Genomic DNA, 23,095 nt, shown 5'->3' with positions numbered 1-23,095 from the left:
CCTCCTTCCCCTTCCCCCCACCTTCTTATTCTGGCATCTTCCCCTTTCCTTTCCCATCCTGATGAAGGGTCTCGGCCCAAAGCATCAACTGTTTATTCATTTCCATCGATGCTGCCTGACCTACTGAGTTCCTCCAGCATTTTGTGTATGTTGCTTTAAAATAATGACTATCCCCTTGCTTCCACAAATGCTCGTCAGCGCACAGGCCATACAGCAGATTATGTCTTGCTCAAGATTTCTCTTGCGTCTCCTATGTGTTTGCAAAATCGGTGCTCAGTGTTGTTAACTAACCACAACCAAGTCAACTGTTGTGATTTGGAACAGCGGCAAGTTAACACAATTCTTTTTTTTTTTTTTTTTTTTTTTTTTTTTATATAAAGGTTATCGTTGTGGGCATGGAAAAGCAGAGGTAACTTAGCTTTTCCTGTCCTGGCTTCCCATCCTCTCCTGGAATCACCAGGAATACCTCCCTATCTCTAGCCAGGATACAGATCTGTAGAAACACTAGGAAAGCAATTTATAAAATAAGAAGTCAGGCCCAATGAAACTGGGAGAATAGGAAAATGAGGAATGGACCTGCAATTTATATACACAAAAACAAAGAATAGAGAAGTGAACATAGAGCCTACAGGATATGGTGGTTATCAGGAAGAGTTGTAATACATTCTGACTTTGAAAACAGACCAGGCTTGTATCACCCACAAGCCTGTCCACCAGAACAAGCGGGATCTCCCAGTGGCTACTCATTTTAATTCCACTTCCCATTCCCATTCCGACATGTCTATCCATGGCCTCCTCTACTGTCACGATGAGGCCACACTCAGACTGGAGGAATAATAGCTTATATTCCGTCTGGGTAGCCTCCAACCTGATGGTATGAACATCGATTTCTCATAAACACAAAATAATCTGCAGATGCTGGGGTCAAAGCAACACTCACAACATGCTGGAGGAACTCAGCAGGTCGGGCAGCATCCATGGAAAAGATCGGTCGACGTATCGGGCCGGAACTCTTTGTCAGAACTGAAGAGGGAAAGGGCAGAGGCCCTATAAAGAAGGTGGGGGGTGGATAGGAAGGAGAAGGCTGGTAGGTTCCAGGTGAAAAACCAGTAAGGGGAAAGATAAAGGGGTGGGGGAGGGGAAGCAGGGAGGGGATAGGCAGGGAAGGTGAAGAAGGAATAGGGGAAAACACAATGGGTAGTAGAAGGACGCGGAACCATGAGGGAGGTGATAAGTGATAGGAAGATCGATTTCTCCAACTTCTGGTAATGCCCCCCCTGCCTTCCTTCACTATTCCCCATCCCCTTTTCCCTCTCTCACCTTATCTCCTTGTCTGTCCATTGCCTCCCTCTGGTGCTCCTCCCCCTTTTCTTTCTTGCATGGCCTTCTGTCCTCTCCTATTAGATCCCCCCTTCTCCAGCCCTGTATCCCTTTCACTAACTTCCTAGCTCTTTACTTCACCTCTCCCCCTCCTGGTTTCACCTACCACCTTGTACTTGTCTCCCCACTTTTTAACTCCAACTCCTCGTCTTCTTTTCTCCAGTTCTGCTGAAGGTCTCGGCCCAAAACATCGACTGTACTCTTTTCCATAGATGCTGCCTGGCCTGCCGAGTTTCTCCAGCATTTTCTGCGTGTTGCTTGGATTTCCAGCATCTGCAGATTTTCTCGTTTTTAAGTTTGTATCGGAGACGATTTCCTTATTTATATTCCTAGGAGATCAACCCTATTTTCTCAGACATTGAATCTCCTGTTGGTAAAACTTAACAACTCTGAGTTAGTCATCAGACAGTTCTTCTTAATGTGACCTTTTAAAGCATTTCTTTTGTATTGTGCCAGTGAGCTGTGCATCATTATTTTGTGCTGTAAGGTATAATTTAGCAGAAAATGCCACCATTTTCTGCAAACATGGTAATGGTAGTGCTCCTTCCTACATGTGGTCTTGTTTAGCATATCAAGGCTTTGACTAAATGTTCAGACATAGAATGCTCTTGGTACTGTCAAGTATTTAATACCTCCATTACATAATACACAAGTGTAAGCAAAGAAGATAGGACTTTTACCATGTGTTGTTTGAAGACGTCAATCATTGTACAGCACGGGTGTTAGAGAGCACAGATAAAGGCCCTTCTGCGCGAGTCCATACCAACCATGGTGCCTTCTCATCTAGTCCCAATTTCCCGTGTCCCCTCCATATCCCTCTAACCTGCACCTATCCAAATGCTTCTTAAATGATGCTACTACACCTGGTTCAACGACTTCTTCTGGCAGCTTGTTCCATATATTCACCACCCTCTGTGTGGAAAATGTTGCCCCTCAGGGCCCTCTTAATTCTTTCCCCCTCACCCTAAATCTATGCCCTCCCCTACCATGGGGAAAAGACTGCTACTTTAACTATGCCACCTCATGATTTTATAAACCTGTGTAAGGTCGACTCTCATTTTCCAACGAACAAAGACCTAACTTGGCCAACTTCTCCCTATAACTCAGTTCCTAGTAACATGCTTGTAAATCTTATCTGCACTCTTACCAGTTTAACCACATCCTTCTTATAACAGAGCAACAAAAAACTGTACACAGTACTGCAAGTGTGGTGTCACCAACAGTTTATACAATTGTAACGTAATGCCCAGCTCCTATACTTGATGCCCTGACTGATGAATGCCAATATGCTAAATGCCTTTGTCACCACCCTGTCTACTGTGATACTGCTTTCAACTAACAATGCAGGTCCCTCTGTTCCAATACACTCAGTAGTGCCCAACCACCACCCCTTGACCCATTACCTTAATTGATCAAGATCCTCCTGTAATCTAGGATAACCTTTCTCACAATCAAAACCAACTCTTAATTTTGCATCATCAGCAAATTTACTGATCAAGAGAGAACCAAGGTGACATTGTGTAGGTCATTCTTTGAACTGCCTGTCTACAGGTTGTGAAGTAGGAATGCCTGTCTTTTAATAAGTGGAAGGAATTTTCTCTCTGACCGAATGAACAGAACAAAAAAAAAAATTGTTCAATTTTTTCCTGCCCTTACCCAAGTAATGGAGGATGGCGTGGAATGAGCACCAAGGAAGCAGATTTAAAATAATTTGTGTAAGAACAATAGGCGACATAAGAACCAGTTTTTTCGAAGGGAGAGGTCAGTGTTTGGAAATAGATTTTGGGTGGCAAATGCAGGAACTTCAAAAGAAGATTGGATAAGATTGAATATTGGAGGAAATGCAGAGAAGGCCCACTAGTTTGCTTCCTTTGACGAAACAGTCATCACATGAGAGAAGTTTGAGTTGGTTCTGCCACTGCCCACTGGAATTTAAAAGAATGAAGAAGTGAAACCAACAGGCAAGCCCCAAGACTGCCTCTTTTAAAATCTCCTGCTCTCATTCCATCCTGTGTCCCATAAGGTGAAACTCACAAGCAAGCCCCAAGGCCCAACTCTTTTAAACTCTCCCACTCTCGCTCCTGTAAAGTGAAACTCACTTGGTCAATTTGACAGAGGTAAATTTATTTTCAACAGCTCAGCTAACCTGCCACAAATCAATGAAAACAATGGCATACTGCTGACAAACTATTTATAGTATCTGATTTCAAATGGTTGTTTGCCAGCTGTATGTGAAACCAGGAATGAAGGGTAATCATCTAAAGGAATAATTACAGTATTTCATGAAGGGATGCTTAAAATCAAAAATTTCTTGAAAGGATTGTTTTAATCTGCATGGACTTCAAATTGTTGTCTATAAGATGTCTAAACAATGCATCCCACTGTTATCCTAATCATATACCACACTGGTAAACCGCTCAAGGTCATGATAAAATAAATAGCCACCAGGCTTGAACAAACACCTAATCATGAATTCAGATGTAACTGGACATACCAATGCTCTATCCTTGTGTAATGTTTAACTCGAAACATAAACACTGCTCACAAAAGTGCCTATCGAGTCATTGCAGTAGCAATCAATTCAAGTGTCACGGGGAGAGTACAATATCACATTTCAGTGTAAAACATCAGGACTTTTTTGTTAAATATGTTTTTACAGTTTTAATGTTTGTCTGCTACTCAATACATTAATCTTAATGTTTGCCAACTACTCAAAAATATTTTTTTCAAGGCACTATTAGGGACAGTATACGCATGAAGCTGGAAATCTGTTTTATTAGATCTGATTGCCGTCATTTACATATTATTATTAATTATACGTATCATGGTGATTTACCACAAAGCAATGGAACATATGTTTAGGACTGTGATACTCCACATTGTGAGTTCAAAGCTTCAAGCATTCTTTTCACACTCCCCATGAAAAGAATGGTTTAATCGTGCTTTGTTGTTCTTGTGTACCTCCATGTGGCCCTACATAGAATGACTGGACCCTGAGAAGTTTGCCTTATTCAGTAACGTCTTGTCCAACACTACTCCTTTCACCACTTTAGCACATTCTAAAGTACTTTAGGACAGGGACCCCCAACCTTTTTTGCACCGCGGACTGGCCGACGGCGGGGGGGGGGGGGAGGGGGGTGTTCAAGTAGGGTTGAACTCACCTCAACATGTCTTTTACAGTTAGGGTTGCCAACCTTCTCACTCCCAAATAAGGGACAAAAGTAGCAGTCAAATCCTGATGAAGGGTCCTGGCCTGAAAAGTTGACTGTGCCTCTTCCTATAGATGCTGCCTGGCCTGCTGCATTCACCAGCATTTTTTGTGTGTGTTGACGGGACACTTGCACTTACCCCGAGAAAGACTACCATGACCATGAAGCCTTGCGCGGGCACCTGTGTGTGCATGTGTGATGTGCGCATATGTGACGTGCGCATGCGCGTACGTGCCGATTTTTTCCCCACAGATCGGTTTTGGCTTAATCTTCCCGGCCACACTGTACTTACATTATTTCTACTTTATATAAGCTGTGTATTTATCATACCACTAATGTTTTTACTATATGTTAGAGTTATCTTAGGTTTTGTGTGTTATTTGGTATGATTTGGTAGGTTATTTTTTTGGGTCTGGGAATGCTCAAAAATTTTTCCCATATAAATTAATCGTAATTGCTTCTTCACTTTACGCCATTTCAGCATGAAAAGTTCCATAGGAACGCTCTAACTTTGCAGGGGAAACACAGGACAAGGGCGGTCCCGTATGGGACAAACCAATTTAGCCCAATATACGGGATGTCCTGGCAAATATGGGACAGTTGGCAACCTATGTTCAAGTTCAACAGTGCATGGCAGGAAAAGAGGGAAGGTGCAGCCGAGTCATATCGTTTCCTCGTGGCCCGGTCACACATGCTTTGCGGCCCGGTACCGGTCCATGTCCCGACGGTTGGGGACCGCTGCTTTAGAATGTAGTTACTAATGATAGCTAAAAAGCACAGCAAGCTTCCACAAACAGCAAACAGGCTATGATGACAAGTCAGTTCTTACCTTCTTACCTGTTGCTTCCAGATGTATATTCACAAGTATACCAGGGATAAGACCCATGCTCTAACTTGAAATTTCAATATGGGTTGAACTTTTGTGTATTATGGATCTTAAACATTTGTGCACCAAAGACAGCAAGTGAACTAGTTGCACATCTTACCTGAAAGACGCCTTCTCCATTTATATCTCCATATTTCTTTACGATGCAGACAGAAGGCATTCCAGCCCAACAAGTCAATGCCAACTCACAAAGGGTTCCAATCCCCCTATTTTTTTTTTCCTTTGTCTAGTCTCCACATGTTCCCATTAGCTACCCTCAAATGTGACCTCTCACTTACACACTATGGGCAATTTATAGGTTAACATACCAACCCACATACAGTATACGAGGGATGCAGTAGCACCCAGGGGAAACAAAGAGGAGTTCAGGATTGAAGCTGGGTCCCAGGAGCTGTGAGGTACAGCTCTATTGATCGTATCTTTTTACCTTCCTCTGAACCTTCAACGTAGACTTGTGTACCCAACTTTCTGCATTGGGTATACACTTGCTCAGGATTTTGCACTGTTATATGGGTAAAAGCTCCCTGTATTTGTCCTGATTACATTACTGAACAGATGGTAACTTCAGTATTTATTGAGAAACATAGTTCAATGCAGAAATCACAATCAATAATTCAGTTCTCCTGCAGAGATGGACTGCGAAAGTCATCTCCAACAGAATCAAGAGAAAGCACTTGAACTGATGTAGGCTTAAGCTATTTAAGAATTTATTTCACTGTAAAGTATCATGAAAATCTAATGCTTTGATACTTTAAGTGAGCATTTAATGGAATATTATCCATAATTACTACTGAGTAAACCAACACCATTACTTACAATCCACCCACATAAAAATAATGGATTTTGAAGCTCAGTTTCATTCATTGCCGATTTATATTTCAGCATCTACCTAAATTATATATTTATATTCCTATCCTCAGTTAGTGGCCTTTTAAATGATTAAAACATTTGTAAAAAATGATCCTTTTCTCACCCCCTTTGCTCTGTGATCATTGTTTCATGTTTCATGTCTTGTTCAGCACATCCTTGTGAACTGAAGCAACAGTAAGTGGTGGAAAAGGATTAGTTCGCAGAGACCACCAGACCTTTGGGTGCTGCCTTCTCATGGCATGTACCAATTACCATAGGTCCTAAAGTCTGGACTGACATTCACCACGGAGAGACACACAGCACAGAAAAATATAGAAATGAATTAAAAAGTGAATCAGAAAACAATATCCATCTTTAGAAAGAAATCTGGTACATTTGAGATTGTCAGCATTTTAGAACAAGTATTGGGCAATCAAAAATACACATCAAAGAAGTGAATTAAGATTAAAAGTGGGTGAAGTCAAAGATAACCAATGACATAGGTAGACAAGGTGAGGAGGTCCTGAAGAGAGATTTGGGGGAGCCAAGTAGAAGGCTGAGAAACAGGATCTCCAAGGTAGTAATCTCTGGATTGCTGCCCATGCCATGTACCAGTGCGGGTAAGACCAGGATGATATGGCAGGTGAATGTGTAGCTGAGGGATTGGTGCAGGGGACAGTGGTTCAGATTTATGGATCATTAGGTCATTTCTGGGGAAGGTATGACCTGTACAAAAGGGTTGGGCTACACCTGAACCTGGGAGGGTCCAATATCTTGCGGGCAGGTTTGCTAGAGTTGTTCGGGATGGTTTAAAAGAATTTGGCAGGGAGATGAGAACCAGAGTGATAGTGCTGAGGATGAGGTAGTTGGTTTACAAACAGAGGCAGTGTGTAGTGAGACTCCTAGCAAGGAGAAGTGATGGTAGGACAAAACTGCAGTCAACAGGATGAGGTGCAATGTAAAAGGCAGACAAAATTGAAAAGGGTGAATACAGGACTGATGGTGTTATATTTGGAAGCATCCAGTATACAGAAAAAGGTAGATGAACTTGTAGCACAGTTACAGATTGGCATGTATGGTGTTGTAGGCATCACTGAATCCCGGCTGAGACACGATTATAACTGGGAGCTTAATGTCCATATTGTATTGAAAGCACAGGCAGTTAGAGAGAGTGGGTGGTATGGTATGCCAGTTAGTCTGACCTCAGTGGTTGGGAAGTTGACAAAGTAGGCCACAATCAGCATGGTTTCCTCAAGGGAAAATCTTACCTGACAAATCTGTGTTGAAATTCTTTGGAGAAATAACAAGCAGGATACACAAAGGGGAATTGGTGGATGATATTCACTTGGATTTTCAGAAGGCCTTTGATAAGGTACCACACATGAGGCTGCTTAACAAGCCCATGGTATTAAGGGAAAGATACGAACATTGATAAAACAGTATCTGATTGGTAGGAGGCAAGGAGTGGGAATAAAGGGAACCTTTTCTGATTGGCTTCCGGTGACTAGTAGTGTTCCACATGGGGTCTGTGTTGGGACCGATTCTTTTTATGTTATAGGTCAATGACTTGAATGACGGAATTGACGGCTTCGTTACAAAGTTTGTGGAAGGTACAAAGATAGCTGGAGGGAAAGTAGTTTTGAGAAACTAGAGAGGCTACAGAAGGACTTAGATTGGGAAAATGGACAAAGAGTTGGCAGATGGAATACAGTGTCAGGAAGTGTATGACATGCAATTTGGTAGAAGAAAAGGGTAGACTATTTTCTAAATGGAGAGTAAATTCAAAAATCTGAGGTGCAAAGGGTTTTTGTGCAGCATTCCCTAAAGGTTAATTTGCAGGTTGAGTGGTGGTGAGGAAGGCAAATGCAATGTTAGCATTCATTTCAACAGGATTAGAATATAAAAACAAGGATGTAATGTTGAATATTTATAAAGCACTGGTGAGGCCTCACTTGGAGTACTGTGAGCAGAATTGGGCCCCTCATCTTAGAAAGGATGTGCTGAGACTGGAGCGGGTTCAAAGGATGTTCACTAAAAAGATTCCAGGATTGGTTTATTATATGAAGAGCATCTGATGGCTCTGGGCCTGTACTCACTAAAATTCAGAAGAATGAGCGGTGACCTCATTGAAACCTATTGAACATTGAAAGGCCTCAATAGAGTTGACATGGGGAGGATGTCTCCTATGATGGGAGAGTCTAGAGCCAAAGGACACAGCCTCAGAATAGAGGGGTGTTCTTTTAGAACGTAGATGAGGAGGAATTTCTTTACTTAGAGAGTGGTGAATCTGGGGAATTTGTGCCATAGGTGGCTGTGGAGACCATGTCTTTAAGGCAGAGGTTGATAGATTCTTGATGGGTAATGGGTAGCCCAAATACATGAAGGGATACAGGGAGAAGGCAGGAAAATGAGAGGGAAAATGGATCAGCCATGATGAAATGGGGGAGCATATTCAATGGGCCAAATAGCAAATCTGCTCCTATATCTTATGGCTTTGAAGGTCATCTATAGTAGGAGATAAAGAAATCATTTAAAATACCAAACAAATAGTTGGTATGCACAATGCAAAACGCACAAAAATGTCTGAAGTGGTGGGCAACCAAGCAGAGCATGGTGACCTGCCTGTATGACAGCATCAGGTATCGAATTATAATGAAGTGCTTCAAGAGGTTGGTTACAGAATAAATCAATTCTTGTCTCAGAGGTGGCCTGGATCCACTACAGTTTGCCCACCACACAATGGGTCAACAGCACATGTGATTCCTCTCGCTGTTCACTCTGCTTGGGACCATCTGGACAACAGGAACTCATACATCAGCTGTAGCTGATGAACTTATTCATTGACTACAGCTCAACATAATGATCCTGTCCAATCTCATCATCAAGCTTCAAGACCTGGACTTCTGTACCTCTCTCTGCAACTTCATACTTGAATTTCTTATTGGCAAACCTCAGTCAGTGAAGAATGGTAACAACATCTCTTCTCTACTGACAATCAGCATAGGTGCACCTCAAGGCCGCATGCTTAGCCCCCTGCTCTATTCTCTATACATACTGGACTGTGTGCCAAGCATAGATGCAACATTATCTTCACAATTGCTGATGACATCACCTGCTGCTGGAGTGAATCATAGGTGGCAATGAATCAGCGTACAGGAGCAACTAAGTCACCTGTTTAAGTGGTCCTGCAGCAACAACAGCTTCTCGTTCAATAGCAGCAAAACTAAAGAGCAGACGGTTGACTTCAGGTAGGGGAAGGGGGAGGGGTGAACATGTGCCAGTCTATATCAGGGGATTAGTGATGGAGGGAGCCAGCAGCTTTAAATTTTTGGGTGTTAACTTACCAGATGACTTCTCCTGGGCCCAGCACATAGATGCAATTACAAGAAGGGTACACCAGGGCCTTTACTTCCTCAGGAGGCTCTGGAAACCGAACACTCAAAAAAAATGCAACCGATGTACTGCTGAAAGCACCCTGACTGGTTACATCATGGTCAGGTACGGCACTTCCAAAGCACAAAAACGAAGAACTTACAGAGTAGTGGACCCTGCCTAATGTATGATGGGTACATCTCTCCCCTCATTTGGTAGTACCACTACAGTTTAACAACACTATGACCATTCTGATAGTGATAGTGAAGTAACCAAAACTATTAAAGAAAATATCCTGAGCAAATTAAAAGGATTAAAATCCAACAAATCCATAGACCTGACCTGATGTTCCAATGAAGATGCCTGCTTAGAAAGTGGATGTGTTAGTGACATTGTGCTAGAGTTCTTCATTTTCTATAATCTTCCCAGTGTTTGGAAATTAGTAAATGTAACACTACTATTTGTGAATAGAGCTACCTTCTGTACCTCTCTCTGCTACTTTCATGAGTTCCCTCATGAAAAGAACTACCCTTCAGTCAGGTCCGCGATCAAGATTTAGAAGCAAATCTTCACGCCAGTTTTCTCTGAGTTGGACAATCCACGTAAGGGGTGCGTCAAAAGAAATACCAGTTATTCAGGAGGGCGATCGAGATCTTAAGGGCAGAGTTTCACTGCAGTTTCTCTGAGTTGAGGAGCAAACTGTCAGCAAGAGGGATTCATGAGAAGGGCCAATAAAAATAATTCAAATGTAAGCAGAGTGGCCATTGTTTTGGAGTGTGTTGGTGTTTAAGAATGTTTTTTCTTCTCTCTCTCTCTTCTCCCCCCCACCCTTTCTCTCTCTCCCTCTCCCTCCCTCCTTATTTGTTCATTCCTGTTACAGTCATAGTCATACTTTATTGATCCCGGGGGAAATTGGTTTTTGTTACAGTTGCACCATAAATAATTAAATAGTAAAAAAAACATAAATAGTTAAATAGTAATATGTAAATTATGCCAAGAAATAAGTCCAGGACCAGCCTATTGGCTCAGGGTGTCTGACCCTCCAAGGGAGGAGTTGTAAAGTTTGATGGCCACAGGCAGGAATGACTTCCTATGACGCTCTGTGTTGCATCTCGGTGGAATGAGTCTCTGGCTGAATGTACTCCTGTGCCCAACCAGTACATTATGTAGTGGATGGGAGACATTGTCCAAGATGACATGCAACTTAGACAGCATCCTCTTTTCAGACACCATCGTGAGAGAGTCCAGTTCCATCCCCACAACATCACTGGCCTTACGAATGAGTTTGTCGATTCTGTTGGTGTCTGCTACCCTCAGCCTGCTGCCCCAGCACACAACAGCAAACATGATAGCACTGGCCACCACAGACTCGTAGAACATCCTCAGCATCATCCGGCAGGTGTTAAAGGACCTCAGTCTCCTCAGGAAATAGAGACGGCTCTGACCCTTCTTGTAGACAGCCTCAGTGTTCCTAGGGCATAGTAGATTAGGGAGAATGGCTCTGGGGCAGTGTTTTGCACTTTATATGGGATGTGAGAAGTCTGGGAGACTGGATGTCTCCCGGGTAAACACATCTGCACCAGGTGCACAGAGTAGCAGCTCCTGAGAGAATGTATTAAGGAAAGAGCTGGAGCAGCAGCTCGATGACCTTCGACTCATATGGGAAAATGAGGAGGTGATAGACAGGAGCTACAGGGAGATAATCACCCTTAGGTTGCAGGAGATGGGTAACTGTGTGACTGTCAAGAGAAGGAGGGGAAATGTACAGCCAGTGCAGAGAACACCTGTGGCCATTCCCCTCAATAATAAGTATACAACTTTAGATAGTATTGAGGGGTCGACCTAACAGGGGAGCCACAGTGACTGGGTCGCAGGCACCGAGTCTGGTGCTGCGGCTCAGAAAAGCAGAGAGGTAAAGAGGGCTGCAGTGTTGATAGGAGATTCCTTAGTTAGAGGAACAGAGACAAGGTTCTGCAGGCACGATAGAGACATCCAGATGGTATGTTGCCTCCTTGGCGCCAGGATCAGGGATGTCTCCGATCATGTCCATGGCATTTTCAAGGGCGAGGGTGAGCAGCTAGAAGTCTTGGTACATATTGGAACCAATGACATAGGTTGACAAGGTGAGGAGGTTCTAAAGAGAGATTTTAGGGTGCTCGGTAGAAAGCTGAAAAGCAAGACCTCTGGGGTAGTAATCTTTGGATTGCTGCCCTTGCAAAGCACCATTGAGGGTAATAATAGGATGATTTTGCAGATGAATATGTGGCTGAGGAATTGTTGCAGTGGGCAGGGATTCAGATTTATGGAATTTTGGGATCTCTGCTGGGAAGGTATGACCTGTACAAAAGGGATAGGTTACACCTGAACCCAAGAGGGTCCAATATCCTTGCGGGCAGGTTTGCTAGGGTTTTTCAGGAGGGTTTAAAAAATTGGGCAGGGGAATGGGAACCAGAGTGATACTGCTGAGGATGAGGTAGTTGGTTTACAAACAGATGCAGGTTGTAGTGAGACTCCTAGCAAGGGGAGGCTGATCATGGGGCAAAATTGCAGTCAGCAGGATGAGTTGCAACGTAAAAGGTGGACAAAATCGAAAAGGTGAGTACAGGACTAAAGGTGTTATATTTGAATGTGCGCAGTATATGGAAAACAGTATATGAACTTGTGGAACAGTTAGAGATTGGCATTGTATGATGTTGTACGCATCATTGACTTATGGCTTAAAGAAGACTATAGCTTGGAGCTTAATGTCCAAGGATACACATTGTATCATAAGGAAAAACAAGGCAGAGGGGGTGGCGTTGCTCTGTTGGTAAAAAATTAAATCAGATCATTAGAAAGAGATGCTGAACCATTGATAGAACTAAGGAACTCCAAGGGCAAACAGACCCCGATGGGAGTGATATACAGATCACCAAACAGTAGTAAAGATGTTGGCTACAAATTAAAATGGGAGGTAGAAAATGCATGGTAAAAGGGGAATGTTACAATAGTTACGGGGGATTTCAATATGCAGATAGATTGGGAGAATCAGGTTGGTACTGGACTCCAAGAGGGGAACTTTCTAGAATGCCTACGAGATGGCTTTTGAGAGCAGCTCATGGTTGAGCCCACAAGGGCATCAGCTTTTATTGAATGGGTGTTGTGCAATGAAAATCGATTAGAGACCTTAAGGTAACAGAACCCTTAGGGGAAAGTGATAATTATATGATCAAATTTCCCCTGAAATTTGAGGAGGAGAAGCTAAAGTCAGAGTATCGGTATTACAGTGGAGGAAAGGAAATTTCAGAGGCATAAAGCAGGAGGAGTTGGCCACAACTGATTGGAAAAGAACACTGGCAAGGATGATGGCAGACAGCAATGGCTGGAATTTCTGGAAGCAATTTGGAAGGCACAGGATATTTATATCACAGGGGAAGAAGTATTCTAAGGCAAGATGACATAATCATGGCTATCTGGAGTAGTCAAAGCCAACATAAAAGCCAAAGAGAGGGCATATAATAGAGCAAAAGTTAGTGGGAAGTTAGCAGATTGGAAAGCTTTTAAATACTAACAGAAGACAACTAAAAATGTCATTAAGGTAAATATGGAATACGAAAGTAAGCTAGCCAGTAATATTAAAGAGGATACCAGAAGTTTCTTCAGATACATGAAGTGTAAAAGTGAGGCAAGAATTGATAACAGGCAGCTGAAAAACGATGCTGGAGAGGTAGTAATGGAGGATGAGGAAATAGCGGATGAACTGAATAAGCATTTTGCATTAGTCTTCACTGTGGAAGACATGAGCAGCATGGTAGAAGTTCCAAGTGTCAGGAGGCATGAAGTTACGATTACTAGGGTGAAAGTTCTTAGGAAACAGAGGTCTGAAGGTAGATAAGTCACCTGGACCACATGGTGTACAGCTCAGGGCTCTGAAAGAAGGGGCTGAAGAGATTATGGAGGCATTAGTAATGATCTTTCAAGAATTACAAAATTCTGGAATGGTTCCAAAAGACTGGAAATTTGCAAATACCAGTCAACTCTTTAAGAAGGGAGAGCGACAGAAGAAAGGAAATTATAGGCTGGTTAGTCTGACCTCAGTGGTTGGGAAGATGTTGGAGTCAGTTGTTAAGGATGTGATTTGGGGATACTTGGAGGCACATGATAAAACAGGATGCAGTCAGAATAGTTTCCTCAAGGGAAAATCTTGCCTGACAAATCTGTTGGAATTCTTTGAAGAAAAAAACAAGCAGGAGGGACAAAGAATAGTCAATGGATATTGTGTACTTGGATTTTCTGAAGGCCTTTGACAACGTGCCACACACGAGCAGCTATAAGCCCATGGTATTACAGAAAAGATTCTAGCATGGATAAAGCAGTGGCTGACAGGCAAGAGGCAAACAATGGGCACCTTGTAAAACCATAAGACATTGGAGCAGAATTAGGCCATTCAGCCCTTTGAGTCTGCTCCATCATTCCATCATGGCTGATTTTGGATCCCACTCAACCCCATACACCTGCCTTCTTGCCATATCCTTTGAATCAGGAAACTATCAACTTTTGCTTTAAATATTCCCATGGACTTGGCCTTCACAGCTTTCATTCCACAGATTCACTACTCTCTAGCTAAAAGAATTCCTCTTTACCTCATTTTTAAAAGGTTGCCCCTCAATCTTGTGGCTGTACCCTCTAGTTCAGGACACCACCACTATTGGAAACATCTTCTCCACACCCATCTTATCTAGGTTTCAATGAGATCCCCTCTCCTAAATTCGTGAATATAGGCCCAAAGTTGCCAAATCTCCTCATATGTTAACCCCTTAATTCCTGGAATCATCCTTGTGAACCTCCTCTAGACTCTCTCCAGTCTTAGAAAGGATGTGCTGAAACTGGAGAGGGTTCAAAGGAGGTTCACGAAACGGATTCCAGGTTTGAACAGCTTGTCTAGTGCAGAGCATTTGATGCCTCTAGGTCTGTATTCACTGGAATTCAGAAGAATAAGGGATGACCTCACTGAAACCTATTGAATGGTGAAAGGTTTTGATAGAGTGGATGTGGAGAAGACATTTCCTATGGCGGGAGAGTCTAAGACCAGAGGACAGAGGTTAAGAATAGAGGGGAATCCTTTTAGAACAGAAATGAGGAGAAAATTGTTTAGCCAGAGAGTGGTGAATCTGTGGAATTCTTTGCAACAGGCAGCTGTGGAGGCCAAGTCCTTATGTATATTTAAGGCAGAGGTTGACAGAGTCTTGATTGGTCAGGGCATGAAGGGATACAGGAAGAAGGCAGAAGATTGAGGCTGAGAGGGAAAATGGGTCAGCTATGATGAAATGGGAGAGCAGACTCGATGGGCCAAATGGCCTAATTCTGCTCCCATACCTTATGGTCTTATGAATGGAGGGAGAAAAATAGTACAGGCCAATTACCATGTCATCAGTTTCCATACACATGCTATAATCCATTTTTAAGAATCTTTCTACAGGGCACTTAACAAATCCATACTACAATTGTGCAGAGTTAAAGTAATTTTATGAAAGGCAAATTATGCATTACAAATCTAAAAACTATTTATGATAATTAACAGAGATGCAGTGTATGTAGCTTGTAAAACATATTTGATCAAGAATGACATGAATGTTTGGTAGTTATCAACATGGATAGAAGAAAGGTTAATTGACAACATAATGTCGGAATAATTTGTTTTTTTATTAAGTTGGCAAGTTGTTACTAGAATGGCACAGGGAATAGTCTTCAGCTACTTACAATCAAGGACTTAAAGAAAAGGTAAATGATAATATATCTCAGTTTGTTGATGATACAAAACTTGGTAGAAATTCTGATGTGTAGGTTCACAAGTGGCCATGGACCAGCTAAAGGAGTCTGCAAGAGCCAGATGGAATAAAATAGTGACAAAATACAAGGTTACTCACTTTAGCAGAATGAAGAGAAGAACAAGATATTTCTTAAGTAACAATAACTGTTAAATGTTGGGTGTTGTGGGTCACAAAACACTTAGGGTTTTAATGGCATGTAGACTCTTCTTCAAAGAAGTTGGAGACCAAAACACTTTGATGTAATTATACAAGGATTTAGTGAAATTGTACTTGGAATACTCTGTTCAATTTCAGTCTCTAGCTAAGAAAGAATATAGAGAACTTGTCTTGAAATCAGTGCAGCATGATTCCTTTGGTTAGTTCTTGGGATGAGACTGTTGGCTTCTGAGATTATTTATAAATAATGGATAATCAAAAGGTGGACATTACTGGCCAGCAATTAATGCCCATTGCAACCTGCCCTTGAGAAGGAGGTGGGAGCTTTTTGAAATTATGTAGACTTCAAATAAGGTAACACATGCAAAATGCTGGAGGAACTCAGCAGGTCAGGCAGCACCCAAGGAAATGAATAAACAGTCGACATTTTGGGCTGCCACCTCTCTTCGGGACTGGAAAGGAAGGGGGAAGATGCCAGAGTGAAAAGGTGGGGGGGGGGGGGAGGAGAGAGGAAGGAGGATAGCTAGAAGGTGATAGGTGAAACTATTGGAAAACGCAAATGCATGCATTGTATTTTCTATGTATTACAGTATTTACTCAACAGTATTTACTCGAATGCACACATTGTATTTTCTATATTTACTATGTAACCACTGCTAGCTCAATAGAAGTTATTCACTATGTAGCCATGACTTTTGACCTGTTCACTATTAATTCATGAAGAGAACTAGAATGAAACCAAGTAGAAAGATAACGGTGGCGAGTAAGGTGATGAAATATGTGGCAGTATGTCAACACAAGAGTAATTAAGAAATAACTCTGGTTAGGGATGAGAGGACATATGGTCTAAAATGTAAACTAGGACATGATTAAATTGGGGAGTAAAACAACAGTGGAAAGTCGAGAGCGGATATATTGATGATATGTAATCACAGGCCGCCTGGATATGATAATGTAGCTAAGATAGGAAAATTGCTATAAAAAATGCTGTTTACAAGCCTCCACGGGCAGTCAGCTACTAGCTTTCTGATTGTCTCAGCTTTAATTTGCAAATTAAAGTTTAAAACGTCTTGACGAGTTTTCTGCGTCTCCTTGTCGTTTGTCAGAAACGAGAAACCACGACAAAATCTGGTGGGAAGGAAAGGTAAAATGCTGGAGAGGAATGAATCTGATAGGAGAGAAGACTGGACCATAGGAGATAGGTAAGGAAGAGTTAATTCTACATTACTTTTAGGTGAAGAATTACAGAATTTATGCCAAGTCTCAATGAAGGATTGGCAGGATGGGGTGTTTTACAGGAGAATCTGCAGGTGGTGAGGTGTTAAGAGGTCCTGCCATCTATGGTGATAGAGGTCAAGAATTTGGGAGATGTTGTCAGCGTTTTCAATCGACACAAGTTGCAGTTACTGTGTAATGGTAGAGGAGGGAATGAATGCTTCTGATGATGGATGGGGAGCTAATCAGGCAGGCTCACTTGTCCAGGAATGGCATTGAGTTTTATGCATTTTTGCCGGTGTTCTCAACAAAATTCCTCAAGGTTGCTATAGCCAGGGTGGTAGTGGGGATAAGCTCCCACTAACTATTAAATGTTCCCAATTGCATCAAATAGTCTCTGAAAGCCAAGTCCAGCTCACAGCCTTCACCTGTGGCTTAGCTATTAAGCCGGGCAGAACCATTTCTACTGACAGATGAAGGGGAAAAGGCGGGTTACTGATACCTGAAAACCAGTCGCTTCGGGCAGATGGGGCTCATCAGCCGTGGTTGGCAGCTCATCTGGAAGAAGGGCAACTCTGATCCCTTTGCTGCCCTGCGGTTATACCCAATCATGGAGAAGGGTTTGGGAGTAAACCCCAAGAAAAATCAAAAGCTGGAGTCCTAAGGCGGTCCATGTTGAGTTCAATGCTGACTGGAAACTCCAGGTGGTGCCAAACTCTATCGGTCTCCGCTGTTCATTTGGATTCATCAGCTGTGTGGAGAGAGGGAGTCCGTTGCATGGGCAACGGCTTACTCTCCATATCGTACTGCCCTAGCTTGTGCATTATGCAGATAGCTGGGGCGTAACATCCATTGTCAACCTCGACCAACTGTGAGCCTCTCTCTCAACAAGGCAAGTGGAGATGATTCCATCCTGATTCATGACCTGTAGATAATGCATGGGCTTTGGGTCAGTAGGAGGTGAGTTCCTCACTACAGTGTGCCAAGCTTTTTCCTGCCCAAATTTTGGCTGACCCAATTTGAGATTCTGGTAAATGGTTAGTCTTGGGATGTTTATAATAAATGACTCAGCAGTGTAATGCCATTAAGTGCCATGAGTAAGTGATAAGACTCATTTGTTGTAGACAGTTGTGGCCTTACGCATAAATGTTGTCTCACTTTGAAGTACGCAGACAGAGACCTATTCATTTGTTGAGCTGTTGCAAACGGAATTAAATATTTTGCAATTGTTATCAAACATATACATTTCTGCCCATATGACTAAAGGAATATCATTGATGGTGCAGTTGAAGATGGTTGGGACGAGGACGTTGTTATGAGAAGTTCCTGCAGTGATATCTTGAGCTGGGACGATGACCTCTAACAACCACATCATCTTCCCTTGTGTGAAGTATGACTCCAATTACTGTACTACTTTCCTTCCGATGCCCCTTGACTTCTGTTTTACCATACCAAGTCACACATTGCCTGGATGTCAAAGTTAGTCATTCTCACATCAACTCTGGAATTCAGATCAATGGTTTATGTGCAGGTCAAGGCTTGCGGTCTGAATGAGCCCTGGCAACACCCAGAAAGGGCATGATTGAGCAGTTACTTGGTGTATAAGCATTGCTTCACAGCACTGTTAATCATATCTCTCATAACTTTGTTAATGTTGATTGAGTGAGAACGAGTTGGATTGGAATTATCTTGCTTTTGGTAAACTGATCAAGCCTGGGCAATTTTCCACATTGTCAGAGAAGCCAGTGTTGTGATGGTACTGGAACAACTTGGCCAGATCAAAGCTAATTCATAGATACAAATTTTCAGTATGACAGCCAGGATGTTGTCTGGTACCATGGCCTTTGATGTATACTGTAGTGTCAGGTCTGCTTTCTCAGAGTTGTGTGGAATGAACCAAAATTGACTGAAGATCAACTTGTGATGATGGGGATCTGAGATGGATCACTTCTGGTTGAATGTAATTATAAATATTTCAGCGTCATCGTCAGAACACAAATATTGGACCCCACCATTACTGAGGATGAAAATGTTCTTGGAACCAAGAGGTTATACATTAGTAGGATTGGACCAATTTGACTGAAATGCATATTTAAAGGCTGCATTGAATGTTATAAGGATAGCGTTGTACTTGCCTTATTCTGTTTATGAAAACCATTACAGTACTCCACAAAGTAAACAAATGAGATGGCCAATAGTCTTTCCTATACACCAAACTATCTGTATGTAAAATGTTTTTTCCCTGAAATACGGCGCTGAAATCTCTCTCCCCAGTGAGTACTTCCACCTTTTTACTAACATAATATACAGCAGTTGTACTAGAGATAGACGATTGGCTCTGTATCTGCCTCTGATTGATGTGATTCGTTCCTCCATACTTAACAATATTGCTAAAACAATCTTTCAACCGTGCAGAAATCTGCTGGGAACTGCACAGTGTTAGAAACCTGCAGTTTTTTTTCGAGCTGGATACAATACTCAAACAAACTGCATTTTGTATCATTCAAGGGGAATAATCTTTCAAAGTTATCGAACTCTGCCGCAGCGTAGTCACGGCTGTGTCTATCAGCATTGTAAAGACAACTTTGAAAAGCAATGCAATGTATCTGCATCTGTCCGGCATGAAAGGGTGCAAGGGGAACGGGGAGTTGCCTCTACCTTTTCCAGGCTGGAGAGTGTGGCCAGGAAGCCCCAGTTACTGGACTGAAGCAGGTGGCGTGCGATCCGTGCTCTCCTCCGATGAGGCGGCTCGGAGGGTGTCTGTCCGAACCCTTTCACACTCAGTGCATCTCTGCGGTAGGAGAACATCCTGGAGGGGAAACCGTGCGCTTCTTTGTGACTCTGCAGTTTTGCCACGGCGCGGGGCTCTCCACTGTCGTCCTGCTGCTGTGGCTGCGGCTGGTAGACGGCGGCGGGGTAAGGGGCTTTCCAGATGCTGCCGCCGTTGCTGCTGCTCTGGAACAGCCGGTTGGGCAGGACTTCCCCGTCCTCCTCCTCGTCCTCGGTGGACACCGTCCCCTCCTGGTTCGTGACAGCCCAGGACACGGAGTTAACGATCACGTAGCCGCGGCTGCGGTGCAGCATCCAAGCTAACAAGACCACTGTAAACAGAGACCATACGGCCATGGCTCCTGTCTGCTGGTAAACAGCTCAATAAACACCAAAAAAATACCGTTTCTTCCAGCGCCGCTCCACTTGAAAGCACCACCATCTGGTGGCGAATGCGAGACGCACTCCCGTTTTTCCAGCGTGGTGTCTTAAACGTTGTCAGCGGCTCTTACTCAAAATCGGAAAGAAATACAATTAGAGATTTTTTGCAGTCAAAATGTTCTCGTCAACTTTTTCTTTTTTGTTACACTCATTGGCAAACATTCCATCTGATATCAAGAGTAACACAGACAAAATGCTCCTAATTTTAAACTTCAGCAGGTCAGTCAGCTTCAAAGTTAATGAATGAACAGTTGACATTTTGGGCCGAGACCCTTCTACAGGACTGAAAAGGAAGGGGGTAAGACGCCAGAATAAAAGGGTGGGAGGGGCTGCATCTACAGAGTCCTTGTTTACTATTTGATACTAACTTGTCCACTGTCTACGTATCGCATAATGTTCTTCATGTTAAAACGATTGTTGCCAAGTTTAGTTAAGATCTGAAGGTGCTACTATCCATATGGTCTGTTTCTAATGCATTATATGCTATAAATTTGCCTGTACCACAAGGCTCACATTGATGTGTATTACTCTATCTCCGTCCTGTATGAAGGTAAATAAACAATTGATCAACAAAATAGCATATTACCCAAGTAGCTTTCCTGACTAATTTTGTTCAAAAATATAAGTTAGCTGTATCAATTCTCATCTTAGTCTGGTGATGTGAAAACTGATATAGCTTGATAGCTTTCTCATTTTCTTTGGAGAAGATATAAATCTTTGGAGAAGATTTATACTGCTGTTGGATAGTGTTGCAGCAGAGATGTGTGACTTGTGATGTTGGTAATCGTATAAGTTCTTTCCAAAGCAGGAATTAATCATGGGACAGAGAAGTAGTACTGGTAGAGTCCCAAAAGTTGGTACTCCCAGTAGAAGAAAAGGAGAAAGACGCAGGACTCTTGGGATCCCAACTGAGGTAGGAGATAGTGATCCAAAAATCGGTGGGGATGTTGGCGCCTAATGATCCCTACCCAAGGCCTGGATCACCAGCGGACATAGTTTTCAGAGAAACTGAAGTAGGTAGTTACATGACCCCTTTCTGTCCAAATCTGTATGGGTGGTACCGGTATCAAATCAAAAGAAGGTGCCATCTGTCCTGGAAAGCCTTTTGAAAAAGTGTAAGTCGTACATCAGCAGGCAAGGGGTCGTAAATAATACAGGTTTGTTCAAGCCAATTTAGAAAAGCAGCAGGTTTCTTGAGGGGATTAGGAGCGTTAGAAAGCATGTCCCGAGCCTCTCCTGGGGTCCAAGGATGCAGAATTGCAGCGTTCCCGACCATGATGTGCGGAAATTGAGAGGCATTAGAGTCCCATTATAGGGCCAGTTCCGTTCTTCTAGAGATTGATACCGGTACCACCCATACAGATTTGGACAGAAAGGGGTCACATAACTACCTACTTCAGTTTCTCTGAAAACTATGTCCACTGGTGATCCAGGCCTCGGGTAGGGATCATTAGGCACCAACATCCCCACTGATTTTGGATCACTATGTCCTACCTCAATTGGGATCCCAAGAGTCCTGCGCCTTTCTCCTTTTCTTCTACTGGGAGTACCAACTTTTGGGACTCTACCAGTACTATTTCTCTGTCCCATGATTAATTCCTGCTTTGGAAAGAACTTATACGATTACCAACATCACAACAAGTCACACATAACACTGAACACAGACGGACAGAGCGCTCACCAAGGTCCCGCTTCGACGTGAGCCCGTAGTCTCAATCAAAAATTTATAAAAATTTGTCTTCTCAATTAAAAATTTGTAAAGATTTGTCTTTTTGTACGGCCACTTGCCGTAGTCACCCGGACTCCCCTGGAGCTAGAGCCCGGGACAGGGGGAATCCTTACCTCCCCTGCAGACCTTAATATGCCTAAATGTCTGAATCCTGTCAATGGGATCCTGCCAACTACGCCAGAACTGTTGCAGCAGAGTTAGTACTTTTTTCCAAATAAAAGAGACGGAGACTCTTTGGGCTCACTTTGTAGCAAAGTCCTTTTATTGTCGTGATGATCACGGACAGCCAACCCTCACAATGGAGCGGCGGGCTCTGACCGGATGCATAAGCAAGTTGACCTTTTATACAGATAAATGAGACAGCTCTACATAAAGAGAGATGATTACTTCTTAGAACATGTCTAGTTTGCAGTTGATGATAAAGCAGATAGCTTTACAATTCTTGTAAGAACATTGCTTTGACAGAAATAAATTGTTAACACCTTTGCAAACTCAGATGCATCAAAGGGAGCTCTTAACAGCGAGCAAAGAAGAGCTGCTAATGCAGAATTTTCCAGTTACCACAATAGCAAGATTAGGAGCAAAATCGATCAAGGTGGAGATTGTAGAGGAAGTTACTTTTTGTCCCACTGTATGAGTGAGTGGAATGGATTGCATAAGTGATGTAAACGGTGAGCTTAATAAAGGGTTATGTAACCATAGAGACATGGTTACAAGCTGAATATAACCGGGAGCTAACAATCTCATGATACGTCTTTTTCTAAGGACAAGAAAATTCAAAAGTGACAATAAAAGAATCATCAGAGTATGCTCTATTCAGATATCGCTGGCAGTGTGCCAGGATGACTTGGTGTACTGAGAGTTAGTAATCCTTGCAATCCACTGTAGCACCATATCACATCTCCTCCCCACTTCAACAACACCAACAACCCCCAGCCAACCAAAGACTATCTGTAGCTTCTGTAATACCCAAATCATCACAATGATTTAGGATATTATTTTTTGCAATAGCCAAAAAGGACAGCTTTGTGCAAAGGTCAAAATCTACCTCATATTTTGAACAGAAAGGTTGCCTTTACAGTTATGTTTTTAAGCAGGCATAACTCCAAATTTTAGGGAGAAATATCAAAAGTAATGCTGAAAAATGAAAGGAAATTTACAAGGTTGAAGATATTTGTGTAGCACTGCAATCTTGGACCAAGCTGATTGAAAAATAAATTAATGAAATTGGTGCAACATTTAATGAAACCATGCAACATTTACACCCACATGCTCAGAT

At 42.6% G+C, this 23,095-nt stretch overlaps 1 protein-coding gene across 2 annotated transcripts in view; it reads right to left on the bottom strand.

Annotated features, from left to right (window-relative positions):
- creg2 (cellular repressor of E1A-stimulated genes 2) overlaps positions 1 to 20,013 on the bottom strand; it is a 49,687-nt gene extending 29,674 nt beyond the window's left edge. For both annotated transcript variants that reach the window (XR_011886580.1, XM_072263255.1), the window contains exon 1: positions 19,536 to 20,013. Coding sequence is in view for 1 of the 2 variants with exons in the window: in XM_072263255.1 (XP_072119356.1) it covers positions 19,536 to 20,003 (468 nt within the window). In the remaining variant the exon portion in view is untranslated. The remainder of the gene's footprint in view (positions 1 to 19,535) is intronic.
- Positions 20,014 to 23,095: the final 3,082 nt, after the last annotated feature.

Source organism: Mobula birostris, chromosome 7, assembly GCF_030028105.1.
Source record: "Mobula birostris isolate sMobBir1 chromosome 7, sMobBir1.hap1, whole genome shotgun sequence".
In the NCBI taxonomy this organism is placed as follows: Eukaryota; Metazoa; Chordata; class Chondrichthyes; order Myliobatiformes; family Myliobatidae; genus Mobula; species Mobula birostris.
The sequence above is the reverse complement of the archived record's forward strand: the minus strand, read 5'-3'. Positions and strand labels throughout refer to the sequence as shown.